The sequence below is a fragment of the Eschrichtius robustus genome, chromosome 10 (genome assembly GCF_028021215.1).
Source record: "Eschrichtius robustus isolate mEscRob2 chromosome 10, mEscRob2.pri, whole genome shotgun sequence".
NCBI lineage: Eukaryota > Metazoa > Chordata > Mammalia > Artiodactyla > Eschrichtiidae > Eschrichtius > Eschrichtius robustus.
The window spans coordinates 107,350,059-107,366,591 of NC_090833.1; the positions used below are offsets into that span (position 1 = coordinate 107,350,059).

A 16,533-nucleotide genomic window follows, 5' to 3' on the forward strand; every position below is an offset into this window, starting at 1 on the left:
ACTCCCATTTTTGTGGGAATTTAGAATGTGATAAGGGTGCAATTTCAAATCAGGGTGGAAAGGACGACTTAAAAATTAATAAATACTGTTGGGTCAATTGGGAAGAACTGAAGTTAAGCAATTTACACATACAAGAATAAGTTTCAGATGGATTAGGGGTATAAACATAAAAATTAAACCTATAAGAAAATTAGAAAAAAATTTTAGGGAGTAGATTCAAAATCAAGGTGTGAGGGTATTCCCAAGCCATATAAAAATAATAGATCTCATTGCCTGAAAATTTTAACTTCAGCAAAGTGAAACAAGGTTAAAAGACAAATGAGAAAAATAGATGTCACACATAAATGAAACCAAGGAAACGACAAAAACATGGAGAGAGGAAGTAGGTGGAGCGTTTAGGAACATAGTTCACTGTCACCCACGTAAACGAAACATGGCTTGCCATGTCAAGTCCCAGAAATGGGTTAAGTGATGGGATATGGGTGATTATTTTCTTCTCTATGTTTTCCTGAAATTTTCCTTTTTTTAAAATAATGATTGCGTGTTGTTTGTAATTAATTTTTTTTTAAATTGTTTAACAACGAAAAAGTCTGGCCTGCCTTACATTGTTCACTGGCGTGTCAGTGTTCCACCAGCTTTATTTTAGATTTATGACGGGGAGGCACGGGGACTTTTGCTTACTTTGTGTCACCACGATACCTATTACAGACTGAGTCCTTACAGATATTAAAAAAGAAATGCTCACGGATTGGATAAAATAACGTTGGTCCTGTAGGTGTGGGAGACCTGCGTGCCAGCACCTGAGGGCCTTGCACTTCCTCATTACACACGTCTCCCCATCCTCTACCCCACTTACAGCCGCATACCTCACTCCATCCGGCCGGTACAAATGACACGCAGGAATTCATTCCTGGCGCGCGCGTCAGCGTGACTCCCGCGTCTCCACGTCTGTCGCTCGCCTGGGAACGCCCCCGCCCCGCCCCGTCGCTTGTTGTGTTGTCATCACGTGGCCGGGGCGGGTCCTGACGTCAGGGCCAGGGGAGGGACTGCGCAGGCGCAGAAAAGGGGGCGGGGGACTCGGCTTGTTGTGTTGCTGCCCAAGAACCAGAGACGGTCCTGCTGCGGTCGCAGCTCTTCCAGCCGCCCGACAATGTCGTCTCACTTAGTAGAGCAGCCGCCGCCCCCGCACAACAACAACAACAACTGTGAGGAAGGTGAACAGTCTCTGCCCCCACCAGCCGGCCTCAACAGTGAGTGCTGGGCCGGCGGGCTCGGTAAAGGGGATGGGGGAGGAGGAGCTGCTCGGGCCGCTGCCGCCAGCTCCGCGCGGGGAGCGGGAGGAGAAGGCAGCCCATTGGTCAAGGCCGAGGATGTGCGGATGACTGACAGCTCCCGTCACCTGTCAGGAGGAGTTGCTCCTGTCTTCCTCCAGACCTGGCTCAGCTCCCTCCTGGGGTCTTGGGTGGGGGGCTGCTTGGGTTCGCCGTTGGGAAGGGTAGGTGGGTGGGAAGACGAGGGGGTCGAGCGGATCCCACCTGTGGTGGGCCCCTGAGCGGAGCCAATCGGGGCGTGGAGGGGCGGGCCTTGAGGCGCGGGGAGGGAGGGTGGGCGGAGCGGGCCGCCAAGTGGACGTGGGCAGGGATGGGGACGTGCGGCGGGGACGCCAGGGGATGGACGCGGGCGGCGGACCGAGAGGAGGGGGCGGGCGAGGGACGGGCGGGAGGTCAAGTGTGCGGCAGGCCTTGGGCCAAGCCCGGCTGACCCCACCTCACTGGGTCGGCCTTCCCCCAGGGCTCAAAATGTGAGCCCTCTTGTTGCGTTCCTTTGTCAGCACAAGCTGGCCAGGAGAATTATTTGGTAATTTAGTGGTTACTTGTATCACGTGACGGGGGGGGCGGTGAGGAGGCTATACTACTTTTTTTTAAAGATGTTTCAGAGTTGCTCAAGTAATTTTTTTTTTTTTTAACATTGGGGTTGTGTGTCCTGTAAACCTGCTTACGAACAGCTTCTTGAACCATCCAAGGTTGCACAGATCACGGAGTCTGGGGCAATGAATTTTCAGAAACGGGATTAAAAATACATTGGTACACTGGGGCGGTTGAAAGTTAATGGCAGTATCGAATTACGACCAACTACGGTTGCTTTTGCTAACATTCTGGTGTTTAGACATCTTGTTCTAAGGTGATTCCCTGTTGCCTTTAAAGCTCTCTGGAAGTCTTGGAAAGGTTCTTGCCTTAACCTTCCTGTAATTTACCTTTTGAAAGAGGTGGTTGGGACAGTTAGCGTATGGCCAGATGAAGTCGTTTAAAAATCAGTTGGATGCTTAAATGACATTTAAAGGCACTGCAAGGTCTTTCATCAGAGGGAGGTGTTCCAGCGTGGCCTAACAATTATTTTAGGGAAGAGAGTTCCTGTCCTCAGAAGATGTTTTCATTGCTTATTTTTCTTGCTCCATCTTTTGATTAGGTGATTCTTTAAATGTTGACTTTTTAAAACTTTTAAGTGTCTTAATGTTCTAGAATGTAAGATTTAGATATTATTTCCCACAGTAAATTAAGATTAATGTCTGTGTGTTTTAATGTTCTTTGCTTCACATATTAATGTGCATTTTTAAATTAATTACCTATTTTTAGAACCATGTGATTTTAGAACGGGAAGAAACTTTAGCGATAACTGTCCACTTTTATTTACTGGTAGAGAAACAGGTCTATTTAGAATGGATAAAATACAAGGTCCTACTGTATAGCACAGGGAACTATATCCAATCTCCTGGGATAAACCATAATGGAAAAGATACAGAAAAAAAGAATGGGTATATGTGTATAACTGAGTCACTTTGCTCTATAGCAGGAATTAGCACAACATTGTAAATTAACTCTACTTCAATAGAAAAAAGAAAAAACAAACAGGTCTAGAGTAAAGTGTGTTGTCCAAGTTCACGGCAGGCTAGGTCCTAGAGCTGAGGTTTTACTTTCACCCGATCTAGTGTTGCTTTCAGGACACTTCTTTTCATTGGCCCACAATCCCCTGATTATGTGTGTTTCTTATTCTCTCAGTGTTATGCCACCCAATGTATAGAGGTGACCTGCCTATCGATCTCTTTTTAATGTACTGTTTCTTAATTGTACTCCAGTTTTCCTATGATACTTACAAGTTAGCTGTTTGGTTAGTACGTGTACCCGACTTCACAGAAAGCAAAGGAATTTTTCTTTTCCTTTGACCATGTAACAGAAAAATGGGGTTGAGCTCTGTGTGATGGTTTTCCTCTGTGTCCTGACAGACCCCTGAGGTCTTTGATGTCCTTGGCAATCAGGTACTGCTACGTTTGTATTAGCTCTTACAGAAGTGCAAGAATGCTCAGCCTGTGTGTGATATCAAAATGTTGCTTTGGGAAATCTGCTAGATAGAAAGTATTTTATTTGAGCTAGGGTGAGCTGCTTTTAAATGTTACTGAAAAGCTTTCAGATAAGTGCCATGTTCATTACGCTCCTCTCGCCTTTTACTCTTTTTTAGCTCATTATACAACACTGGACTGAACAAAACAAGAAGCCTTATTGATTCCTTCAAGTGATTTTTGGGCACTGAGCAAAACAACTTATTCAGGCATCTAATACTATCCAAATTGCTGATAAGTTGAAGTTGTTTGTTGCGTAAAGTTGCACAACTCTGAAAAACAGGAGATGAACTCATTGTACAGATTATCTCTGGCTTGGGATTTTATCTTTAGTTCAGGGGTCAAAGTTTTAATAGAAAATTATTGAAATATTTGGAATAATGAAACCTTTCTTTGATTTTTTTTTTAAAGTTTATCCTTGTATGGGAACTGTTCGCTTTCATTACAAATTAGTGGACAAATATCTGAACTACCTACAAAGTTAAAAGGATATTTTCCAGTTGATAGTTTTATTCTAGAGAAAACTATCAAGTTACTTAAGAATATTGGACATTTATGTCATAAAATTCAGTAGGTAATATGAGGAAAATTATGGTAGTAATAAAATTCTTGTTATTGTTTCACGTAGGAAGTGCAGCCATTTTTTTTCTTTTTTTTTTTTTTTAGTACAGCCTTTTTTATCTTTTTAAATATCTACAGCTATGATGTACTTTCTTCCTCAGTATGGCAAGAAGACTTTTAAGGCTGACACGTGAAACTCCAATGCCTTATAATACTGGTTTTTTTAGAAAAATGTTAGTGAATGTTCTTAGTCTGGATTCCAGCATCAGGTACTTGAAATAAAGTACATGTTTTGAGGAAAGAAAATAAGACATAATGAAATGTGTTAGCCCCGGTTAGGATGAGTTACACATGGAATTGAAAAGTTGGGAAAAGAATGAGAAATACTCTTTTTCCTTTTCTCCTTTCCCCCATTCCCTCACTGTCCTTGCAAGAGGATGAACTGGTGATTATAAAATTATAGAGAGTAAATACAGCATACAGTCATGAATGCAATCAATTATTGGACCAACCTTCACGAAGAACTGTATTACAGAATGTAGAAGCGTGCATCTCTGAATCCTCTTAGCAGTTCTCAGACTTAAACTAGAAAATAGCTCCTGTAGTGTGTATGTGTACCACCTGGCGTAAGAGAACCATTGTTAGTTTGTAAGTAGTCTTTTAATATAGTAGAGCCTCCAGTTTTTAATTTTAAAGCTTAATTATTAGGAAGGGAATTCACTCTGAGATTTTTTTTCTTCATTGTATTGCTTGGACAGCACAGTCCTCATGTCTTGTTTCCTTTCTAAGTAAAAAGGGACTTTGTGAGGATTGGTAGCGTTAGAACGTCAAGAAATTCTGAGGCTATAAATCAGGAATGAACTAGGAGATGAGAAAAATGTATGTGTAGTTCAACTATTGAGAAAGATAAGTTTGATTTTTTCCACTTTACGCAAAAGATAAAGCTAGTATGTAAACTTTTTTTTTTTCAGATCTAAAATTTTTTTAAAAAATTCTTTATTAGAGTATAATTGCTTTAAGTATGTAAACATTTAATGGATATCTATGTCCTGACTTTCTCTGCAGAACTGATTATTTCCATAGATGATATTACTGGAACAGAATTAAGAGTCAAAGGAAATCTACCATTTTAAGGCTTTTAATGGGTATTGCCAGATTACCCAGCAGAATGTTCATGGAAGTCCTGGTTGTAATAACAGAATATTAGAAACAATCATTTGGGTGATGATTAACCATTGCCATTTGGATAATAGTTAAAGCATGGTATATCTTTATGATGGGATGCAGTGCAGTTCCAAAGAATAAAGTAAGGCAATATATATTGACATTGAAAGACATCAACAAGTTGTTAGGTAAGAAACACTATTTACAGAAAAATATATATAGTACAATTGCATTGTTTTTATTTGTAATAACAAAAGCGAAACACAAAAAACAAAGTATTCTCTGGAAGTCTACATATGAAACTGTTAAAAGTAGTTGTCTTTAAGAGTAGGAATGAGAGGTTGGGAGGAGAGGTATCAATTTTTTTCCTTCATGTACTGATGTTTACATTTTCAAGGAATGCATTAATTTTGTAGTAAGAAATGTTTTTAAAAGATACTTAGTATAATTATAATAGTAACTAACACAGCACTTGTTATGTACTCGGAACTTTTCGTTGTGTTTTATTCCTGTCGTCCTCCCAGCAACCCTGTGAGGTAGATGTGGTGTTTGTTTCCTTTTTTTCCACTATGTGCAGGCAACCATTCGGTGTGTGTTTTTTTTAAATTGAGGTGTAAGTGACATATAACATACTAGTTTCAGGTGTACAAAATAATGATTTTATTTATTTATTCATTCATTTTGAAATGACCACCACAGTAAGTCTAGTTAACATTCATCACCACACAGTTACGAAAAATTTTTTTTCTTATGATGAGAACTTTTAAGATCTACTCTCTTTTCTTTCAAATACACAATACAGTTATTAACTATAGTCACCGTGTTGTACGTTACATCCCCAGGACTTATTTCTCTCCTGACTGGAAGTTTGTACCTTTTGATCACCTTCAGGTAGACTCAGTTATTATCCCTATTTTACAGATGAGTAAACTGGAACGGAGAGGTTACTGGAACCCAGAGAGGTTAAGTGACCTGTCTAGGCTGTGACAGTTTGATGTGATAGAAGGGGAGTCTGGGACAACTGGACGTGATAGAAGGTAGAAGGAGAGTCTGGCTTCAGTCTGTGCTCTGAGCCACTATGCTAATACATGCCCGATAGGTATTGTCTGCCTTGAGTAGAGATGCCTGCAGTTACGTTACAGGGTGTTAAGGCAATTACAGGTCCTTTTCACTAAGCTTTTCTGGGTGAGTCTCCTCAAGTTCCTACATTATGATTACTTACGTATATTTAATGTAGAAGGTAGAATTTAGATATGGGTTTGGAAGTCCTTCAAATAAGCAAGGTTTTGAAAACCTGATATTGTTAACAGCCGTTTTTCTCTCTGATCAGCTGCTTCAAGTGAACGTTAGTTGTATTTTAGAGAAGACTGGCTTCCACGGAGACCCATCTAGAACTCCTGGTTCCTTAGTTCTGCTTCTGCCAGAGCACCTCCAGCCTTTTATTTTTTTCACATTGGGCTTCTGTACAAGAACTGGTCCCACTGGTGTAGAATAAATTAGACAGTCCTAGAAAGAGTGGGAGTAGGAAAAAACCAGTTTGTTCATCATATACCTCTCTCTCTGTCGCTCTTTTCAGTTAAAGTATTTTGTAGAGCTCTAAATTTAGGGATGCTCGTGGTATATTTCTTATGCATTCCAGAGGCACTCCACAAGTATTTAGGTAAATGACCTTCAGTGTTAGATCTATCTTACTAGCTTTGCTGTTTGAATTTCTTCATCCATTTTGAGTACTGCCTAGTCTGTGTCCATTTTTGTGTGTGGACAGAATGAGACCATGGAAATGTCATGGAGTTGTGTTGTTTGGCAGTGCAGTCCCAGAGAATCGGGGGTGATGATGGGACTCTGACGGCCACTGGGGCCGCCTTGGAGGGGAAGGAGGGAAAGGGTGACTTCACTTCCATGGAGCAAACGCTGTTCTGAGTACATTACAAATATCAGCTCTTTTAACTAGTGTATTGATGAGCATCTCCTGTTTACTAGGCACTTTACCGTGTTGCTCTATTTAATCCTCACAGCAACCCTGGGGGGAAGGTATTGTGTAATCATCTCTGTTTTACAAATGAGGAAACTGAAGCTCGGAAAGTCATAGTAAGTGGGAGAGTCAGATTTCCAACCAGGGCTACCTTTGAGCTTTTCTTGTAGACGGGTGATGTTGAGTTCACTTCTGGGTCTGGATTAGCGGTCATCTCATTTAGAGTGCATTTTAGGCTTTGAGCCTGTTATTCTGATTTACGGATGGAAGACTGTTCTGCCACAGAGCTCTCTCTAACACTTCTGCTTGGAGTTTAGAGAAATGGCTCCACTAACCTGCTTGGTTATGTTTTCTAAAACAAAATTTGTTGTAAGGAATGGAAATTAGAAAAAAAAAACACACCATTCTCTTTTTGTTATGAAGTTGGTTTATTGGCTCCTGTTGTCAATGCTTATTAGAATTAAAGAACCTTCATGTAGTCAGCAAACTCATGGAGCCAATATTTTCAAGACCAGTCCAAATTACCAGGGCCCCATCCTTTCCTGTGGCTCCACCCTCTTTGACTGTTCGCCTGAGGCAACGTCAGTGTTGCCCATAGCAGATGCCTGGTTTTCTGCCCCAAACCAACAAGGCTTCATGAAAACCCTAGAAAGTGGGAACTTGTGGGAGAGAAGAGAGAAAAGACAAGCTTGCAAGGTATGTTTAGTGCGTAGAGAAAGGAGAAGTAGAAAGAGTGAGGCATAAAGGAAGCGAAGAAGCTAATGTGTGGGAGAGGGATAAAGCTTTTTTTAAGGGTTTTTAAGCATTCTCGCCTGATTTAGTTAAGAGCCAGCTGCATTCATTTTATGCTCCAGACTTGCACACATATTGAAATGCTGATGATTGGATTTAAGTTCCCTCTCCAGGAACATCTCAATTGTTTGTGCTAATTAAGGCACAGTTGTTAACATACTTAGATGACCTTTATGAAGTTTCTAAATACAGGTGGAGAGGATACAATTAAACAGCTGAGGTAGATGGAGAGGATACAACTAAATAGCTGAGGTAGACTGTGGAAAAAATATATATGTAATTAAAATATTAAACGTAAGTACCCTGTCTGGTAATAAAGTAGCTGTTTATTTTTTGAAAAGCAACCTAAAATTTTTCAGTAAAGTATTTATTGTATGCAAATTAAGTTTTAACCAGAGAGAAAACTGGCTGAAAGACACATCTTCTGAGATACTCATTTTAGAGGTCCAGCTTCTTCTAAATCAGTTGATTGCACGAGCTCTTTCAGGAACAGAACTATATAGATTTTCAGACTTTTATTGCTCCTTGTTTATTTTCTTCAGAACACTTTGGCATTTGGTTTGAGGCGAGCCAGAATTCTTATCTGAATTCACCATATTCACATGCTGTGTGCACATGAGGGACTCCTGTTCTGCTGTGGTTAACTGCAGTTATCTGACTTGTCCAACAGGTTCCTGGGTGGAGCTCCCCATGAATAGCAGCAATGGCAATGATAATGGCAATGGGAAAAATGGGGGGCTAGAACACGTACCCTCCTCATCCTCTATCCACAATGGAGACATGGAGAAGATTCTTTTGGATGCACAGCATGAATCCGGACAGAGCAGTTCAAGAGGCAGTTCTCACTGCGACAGGTAAGTGAGATCCACGTTTTGGTGGAATTCTGGAAATGGATGGGTTGCGAGGTTACTTCCCACTAGAAAAAATAAATTGCTTACATCTTCATTTGACAAAATTTACAACTCCCGATTTCTTGCAGCATGTGAATTTAAATCAGATAGCCAATTGACAAGGACATGAGTGCCGACTTTTTCCTCAGATTAAATCAGTTTCCTTAGTCAGATTGTGTCGTTTTCAGATGTTTACTAGTTTAAAAGTCAGCGGTATAGATGTTTACTTACAGAATTAATCTTTCTCCCATTTTCCTTTGTCCTTTCACAGCTCTTTTTCTGCCTCAAATACAGTTACCTCTGTAATCTCTGTCCTCCCTTCTAGATTGTGAGGCTTTAAAAGGCAGGGATCCTTCCTGTTTCATCTCCTCTGTACCCTTGACAGTCATGATGCTGGTATATAGTAGACATTCAGGAAATGTTTGAGTCGCAGGAACTACAAGTTGATTCAGCTTGTTTTATAGCCGTATTTGCACAGTGGAAGCACCAACCAAGATCTGTAAAGATAGTTAATTTTGAAGGCGGCCATTGCGTTTCCTTAGAGCTCAGAGGAAGTTTTGTTTCAGACCTCGTTTTTCTATATTTGGCTTGGGGAGACATTCTTCAATTAAGGACTGCATACGGTGAAAGAGTTAAGAATACAGACACGTATGAGGAGAATGAAACTGAGTTGTTAGTTTATTTTTCAGTACAAGCTTCTCTTTTTTCCAGAGGGACTAGGTATTAAATGACATAGTGGTATATTGAACATTCTTAGACCAGTGACAGCCATAGTATTAGCATTCTGGGGTACTGGATGATCTTCTGGCTAATTAAGAGTTCACTGTTATTGGCCATGTAGAAAATGCAGATACACAGGAAATAGATTAAGGGGACATCTAAAAATGTAAACAGTGATTATCTCTAGGGGATAGAATGATGGCCATTTGTCTTCTTCCAAATTTTTATACTTGGTAAAAATAGTGTGTGTGGTACATATTATTTCTTATCAGAAAAAGTAGAAAAGGAGAATCAAGAGTTAAATCATGTTCGAAGTGCCTGCATGACTTACGATCCACTGATGTTACCAAGGCCGCAGAGGACTGGTCTGACGGCTCTCTGGCACGCCCACCTCCCTGTCACATCACTCACGTGTCCCTGTGCTTCTGAAGAGCCGGGATGGCTCTTGTCATGAGCAGAAGCAGAGCAGGTGCTCTTCTCTGAGCAGCTTGCCACCAATTCTGGGAGCTGCGACATTAGTCTGTTTTTGAGAATCACGTTTATATTATGTTACATTTATGTTGTGAGACTCACGGATGGGTTTCTGAAGTGTTCTGCTGCTTATGGGCTTGTTGATAAGCCTTTTATTATCTGTTCAAGTACTGGTGAGTCCCTTAACCTGCTGTTCACTTGGTGCTGTCATTGAGCGGAGATAAAATCGCCTGCCCGCCCTTCTGGTCATCTTATGTCATGTATGGTTGCAGTTATACTTGTGATCGAACACGAATTCATCTTCCCGTGATCATGTTTCAGTTAGGTTTCTGAACATGTGAATCAAGATGTGGCAGATGCACTTGGACACTTTCCTGTTCTCTGCTTACACATCTTCAGGCTCTGGGTTGCTGGTCACGTCTCAGGGGAGGCCTAGAACTCTAGCTCAGTAATGCTCTCCTGGGATATCTAACACTTGAACATTTAAGAATGTCTTCACAGTTCATGTCATCTGAATTGCCAACATCTCTAGATTTGAGGTTGTTAAGCAGTGCTTGTTGTAGGCGGAAATGTTTTAGGATTGTTGGCTATTCGTCCCCAAGCTAATTTATGTATATTTTCATACATATTTAAAAATTTAAAAATTATTCTGTCAGTATATTTTTGTCACTGTGGTGGTTGTTAGAAGAGACCCCCTATGTGTTTTGCTTTGTGCTCCAGCCTATTGTAGGAGTTTCCAACCTACACACTATATTCCCCCAGGGAGCTTTTAAAAATACCAGTGCACAGACCCCGTCCCTAGAGAATCTCGTTCTGTTGTCGAGACATGAGAAAATTTTAAAAGCTCCCCAGCTGATCCTGACGTGAGCCAGGATAATAATGCATCCCAAATGGATCAGTCTACCAGTGAAATGTTGAGTATTTGTCTAAGTGGGCTTGGTGCCAGTGGTAAGAAGAGTGTAAAGTAGAGCTGTGCTTGTCTTGGATTTTTGACTTGGTCATTCTGCTGCCTTGACCTGGTCATGGCTCTGTAAGGCTGGTCCTTAACTTGATCTCTGGCTGTGAATCCAACAGTGTTATGAGCATAATAACAGTACACTGAGGACAACAAGAGTCCCTCGTTCTACTTGGTTCCTGTGCTATAGCCTGAGATTTCTCATTCAAGACAAAAATTTTCTAAATACAGTAATATGGTGGTTTGGTATGGAACCAGGTTTTCACTTTTCCTTCCCCCATTTAAGAATCTCCTATGTCAGTTATAATAGTCAAAGACTGGTGATCTTACTTACTTTCCAGTCAATCTCACCAGCATCTCTGTATATTACCATTGTACACATGCTTTTGACAGCGTTGATAGTATCTATTCCTTTGAGCAAGTTAAGCCTGGAGCATCCTTCATGCCCACTTGAGTTTACATTTGGAGACGTGGGGTGTGTAGTGAAAGACCTGGTGACTCGCTGTGGTTACACAAGGAATCATTGATGAAGCTAAGAATAGCACTTAGCACATTGTATTCATCTCTTGTATCAAGTACAGCTTGTGACCATGTATCTTTGTCTAAAAATTTATCTGTAAAGTTTTATAGTTCTGGGAATATATCTTGTACTTGTTAAAGGTTATCACTTGCTGTAAGTTTATATAATTCACTCTGAAATATCTCAAAGTCAGTATTTCAAAAATAAGTAAAATAGTGGTTCTCAAACTGTTTGGTCTCAGTACTCCTTTACACTCGTAATAACTATTGGGGACCCCAAAGATCTTTTGTTTTTGTGGGTTATATATTTTGATATTTACTATATGAGAAATTAAAACTGAGAACATTAAAAAAATATGTATTCATTCAACAATAAGCCTATTACATGTTAACATAAGTAACTTTTTTAAACAAAAATTACCTGTTTTCCATAACCAAAAAAATTAGTAAGAATAGTGGCATTGTCTTACATTTATGCAAATCTCTTTAATATCTGGCTTAAGTGAAAACAGCTGGATTCTCACCTGCTTATACATTCTTTCTGTTGTGCTACTACACATAATTTAGCCTTTGGAAATTTTCACTCTACACGCATGGCAAAATGAGAATGAAAAAGGCAAATAAATCCTGATAGTATTATGAAAACAATTTTAACCTCAAAGACCCTTCGAAAGAGTCGTTAAGAGCTGCTTTCACACTTTGAGAATAGCTGGTGAATTGTTTAACAATGAAAGAACTTTGAGAAAAAGAACCCCAAACTAGAGTTTCTGAATTTGAAGATCATTTTACATTTATTGGAAAAAGAGTAAAAATAAGAAAATGTGACAGTCTTGTATCTTTAGGTAGTATTTCCGTTGCAGATTTATCATTGCAAAGGAATTTATCACCACTGAAAAATTCTAGAACATTTGGGAGTAAGGGTGCTCAATTTCATTTTTTCTTACATGGGGTTATGGTATACTTTCTGATTTGCTGCTTTTTCAAAGCCATACCACTATAACTTTTAATTTTCTAATTTCCAGTAGAGGCTAATTTATTTGACAAAATGAGAATTAAAACTAATGGCTATAAATGTGTCTTTCTCTTCTAGCCCTTCCCCACAAGAAGATGGGCAGATCATGTTTGATGTGGAAATGCACACCAGCAGGGACCATAGCTCTCAGGTGTGTGTGTATGTTTATTTTTCTGATTTGCATTAGATAATTAGGAAAAATGCAAATCTCTAAGTCTGTTTTGCTGAAATATAGTAAAGAATATGAAGACTTTAAAAGATAGTTTGAACAATGGAATATTCCTCAGCCATAAAAAAGAATGAAATAACGTCATTTGTAGCAACGTAGATGGACCTAGACATTGTCATACTGAGTGAGGTAAGTCAGAGAAAGACAAATATCATATGATATTGTTTATTTGTGGAATCTAAAAAAATGGTATAAATGAACTTATTTACAAAACAGAAATAGAGTCACAGATGTAGAAAACAAACTTATGGTTACCAGGGGGGGAAGGGAGGGAGGGATAAATTGGGAGATTGGGATTGACATATACACACGACTATATATAAAATAGATAACTAATAAGGACCTACTGTAGAGCACAGGGAACTCTACTCAGTACTCTACAATGACCTATATGGGAAAAGAATCTAAAAAAGAGTGGATACATGTTTATGTATAACTGATTCATTTTGCTGTACTCCTGAAACTAACACAACATTCACAACATTTTAAATCAACTATACTCCAATAAAAATTTTAGAAAAATACTTTGAAGCCATTTTAAGTTATTCAGTTTCTGATGTTGGAATTTTTGCTGCTGTGGTCGTCATGCTCCTTTACAACTAAGAATTTGGGGTCCTAAAAGAATTGGGAAATTCTTGTCTATAATGTGTCATTCCAATATTCCAGGCTAGTTTCTTGAGTTTATAAATAGAAAACTGAGGCACATGTCTTATTTAAGCTCACAGAATAAATGAAACGGAAGGTTGTTGTAGAACCAGGTGTGAAAACTTTTTTGCGTCTGAAATCAAATCAAGCTAGAGACAAAATTCACCTAAATTATGCAGGATTCCTTAAGGTAAAGAAGTTAAATATAATTTCGCTAGGAGTTGACATTGTTGGAAATATAGATGGATATAGTTTTGAAAGCTTACAAAGGTTTTTATTGTAAAACTTGGGATAAATAAATAATTGTCGTTAATGATTTAGAATGTTCATAGCCAGCCCTTGACTTTATTTATGTGTCAGATCACCTGCAAATGTCAGAGTGCAAAATTTTTTTTTTTTAATAAATTTATTTTATTTATTTATTTTTGGCTGTGTTAGGTCTTTGTTGCTGTGCCCGGGCTTTCTCTAGTTGTGGCGAGCGGGGGCTCCTCTTCGTTGCGGTGCGCAGGCTTCTCATTGCAGTGGCTTCTCTTGTTGTGGATCACGGGCTCTAGGCGTGCGGGCTTCAGTAGTTGTGGCTCGCGGGCTCTAGAGCGCAGGCTCAGTAGTTGTGGCGCATGGGTTGCTCCGCGGTATGTGGGATCTTCCCGGACCAGGGCTCGAACCCGTGTCCTCTGCATTGGCAGGCAGATTCTTAACCACTGAGCCAACAGGAAAGCCCAAGAGTGCAAATTCTTGAGAACAGGAGGCATTGTTTTTTTCTCCCATGTTAAGGTACTTGAAGAATATATGTTGAGTGAATGTTTGAATGAATGCTAACAGAAACTTTGTTTTGTGGAGTTGTCACTGTGCAGTGTCCTGGCTCCCTTTGCAACTGGAAATATTTTGCATGTTACGTTGGTTCCACCCAGTATTATTTCTGTTTAGGAAGCTGCACACTTTCTCCCTGTGTTGACTGTGCTTTATTTGTGCTGTTTTCTGAAACCTAGAAACTCTATGGGACGGAATACTAATTTATTTTATGATGAACTTTATACTGTAGAGAAACTTGTAGTAGCAAGGCTGTCACGTAGGAAGTTGGCTGACTGGAATTGTGGAATTGCTCACTTATGTCTGTCAGTTTTGTCATGTGCAGTAAGCTGTAGCTAATAAAGAGGAGAATATAATATAAAGTTTCCATGGGAATAAAGTGTACTAAGGAATCCCAAGATGGAGAAATGAAATTAATTCTTTGCTGCAGTCTTTCGTGAGGAAGATGTCTGCATTGTATTGCCTTTTGTACAGACAAGTTGAAAATCCGGAGTAGCATTTCCCAAAATGTGTTCTGAGGAACATTTGCTGAATGGGAAGGTCCATAAAATAGTTCCGAAGTCAAATAAGCGGGAAAGACTGCAGCCTCTGGGCTCGCTCACCCTCCCACTCCAGTAGTCACAGTGCCTAGCAGCATATTAAAGGCTCTTGACAATTCCCGACGTAAAGAAATCTGTTGATTTAAACCAAGTACAGTCATTCCTCAGTATCCTCAGGCGATTGGTTCCAAGACCCGCCCCCCGCAATACCACAATCCGAGGCTGCTCAAGTCCATTATATAAACTGGAGTAGTGCAGTCAGCCCTCTATATTCACGATGTGTGACCCACAGATGCTGAGGGCCAGCTGTGCTTCCCAAGCCTGTTTGACCTTAGACCTCCCTACCCCTCCACACATACCTTTCTCCCCTAATAATCTACCTAATAACTAATAACCACAGAGGAGAGCTGTCCTGGCTCATGGGATGGCACGTGTACAATTAGGCTCACCTGAGAATTGAATTTTAAGTGGAATTGTAGAGCGGACTGTATCCATCCTAGAATTCCCAAGGAATTTGTGAAATTCGGGAGAGAAAATGGAAGATTTTGCCCTCTGTGTCAGATCATGATAGGATTGCTAGTGTGATCCCTATTCAGAAATAAGTACCTAGGAGAGCACTGGCTATCATCAAGCCTTGGGTAAATGATACTAACAGTCAGATCAGTTTATTTATTTTTGGCTGCATGGGTCTTCATTGCTGCGAGCGGGCTTTCTCTAGTTGCGGTGAGCAGGGGCTACTCCTCGTTGTGGTGAACGGGCTTCTCATTGCGGTGGCTTCTCTTGTTGCGGAGCACGGGCTCTAGGCACGCGGGCTTCAGTAGTTGTGGCATGCGGGCTTCAGTAGTTGTGGTACACAGGCTTCAGTAGTTGTGGCTCGCGGGCTCTAGAACGCAGGCTTAGTAGTTGTGGCGCGTGGGCTTAGTTGCTCCGCGTCATGTGGGATCTTCCCGGGCCAGGGCTCGAACCCGTGTCCCCTGCATTGGCAGGAAGATTCTTAACCACTGCACCACCAGGGAAGTCCAGATAGTCAATTTAAACCAGGTTACGTTTTTGAAAAAGCAATCTAACTCCTATAAGAAAAACATTATATCCTTTAGAGTAAGACTTTTAGTAAGAGAGAAATCAATAGGAATAATATACTTGAACTTTCAAAAAGCCTTTTACATTGCTTGTTTTTAATTGAAGAAATGATAATTTAAAAATTAATTACTTTAGCGTTTGGGAAGGTGGATTTTTTTTTCATGAATTAGAAAGAAGCTTAGGGTTAGGAAACAGTTAAAAACAGTTAATAAAGGACTTAATGGTACTTGCTCTTATTGAATTTTTTAGATTGTTTACATGAGGAATATATGACATTTTTAGCTTTTTTAGGAGGAGGAAGGAAAGGAGCTAATATTTACTAGATATATTCCAGGTGCTAATTTTTTTTTTTTTTTTAATTTTTTCCCACTTTAATGTTCTCAGTCCAGTGAAAGAGGTGACATAATGCCCATGAATGAATTGGAAAAAATGAAGCTTTGTCTTAATTAAGTTACTTATCTAAGATCAAAAGCAAGTAAGTGATAGAGTCAGGACTGAAACCAGGGCTGTCTGGGCCTGTGGCCCCTGTTCTACTAAAATAAGTCGATGAATGGGATTGATTTCAGAAGAGCTCACAAGGTCATGAGAATGAACTAAAACATGTCTGGTGAGTCATGGTACAAGGAAGCCTAAGGTGTAATGCATTTAGGAAAAAGTTGTCAAACTGGACTTTTAGGATGATGGTCCTCAAGAGTCAGTTTTGTAGCAGAAAATAGACGGTAGATTGTCTCTCAGAGGCGTTTTTCAGTGTGTTTCTGGGACCAAATAGGCCAGCACAGG

General features: G+C 40.0%; 1 protein-coding gene across 1 annotated transcript in view; it reads left to right on the forward strand.

Annotated features, from left to right (window-relative positions):
- The first annotated feature begins 1,064 nt into the window (after window positions 1-1,064).
- Window positions 1,065-16,533, forward strand: part of BNIP3L (BCL2 interacting protein 3 like) — a 28,675-nt gene continuing 13,206 nt past the window's right edge. The window contains exons 1-3 of the mRNA XM_068552912.1: window positions 1,065-1,250; window positions 8,554-8,737; window positions 12,529-12,601. Of these exons, the coding sequence (XP_068409013.1) occupies window positions 1,151-1,250; window positions 8,554-8,737; window positions 12,529-12,601 (357 nt within the window). The 5' untranslated portion in view covers window positions 1,065-1,150. The remainder of the gene's footprint in view (window positions 1,251-8,553; window positions 8,738-12,528; window positions 12,602-16,533) is intronic.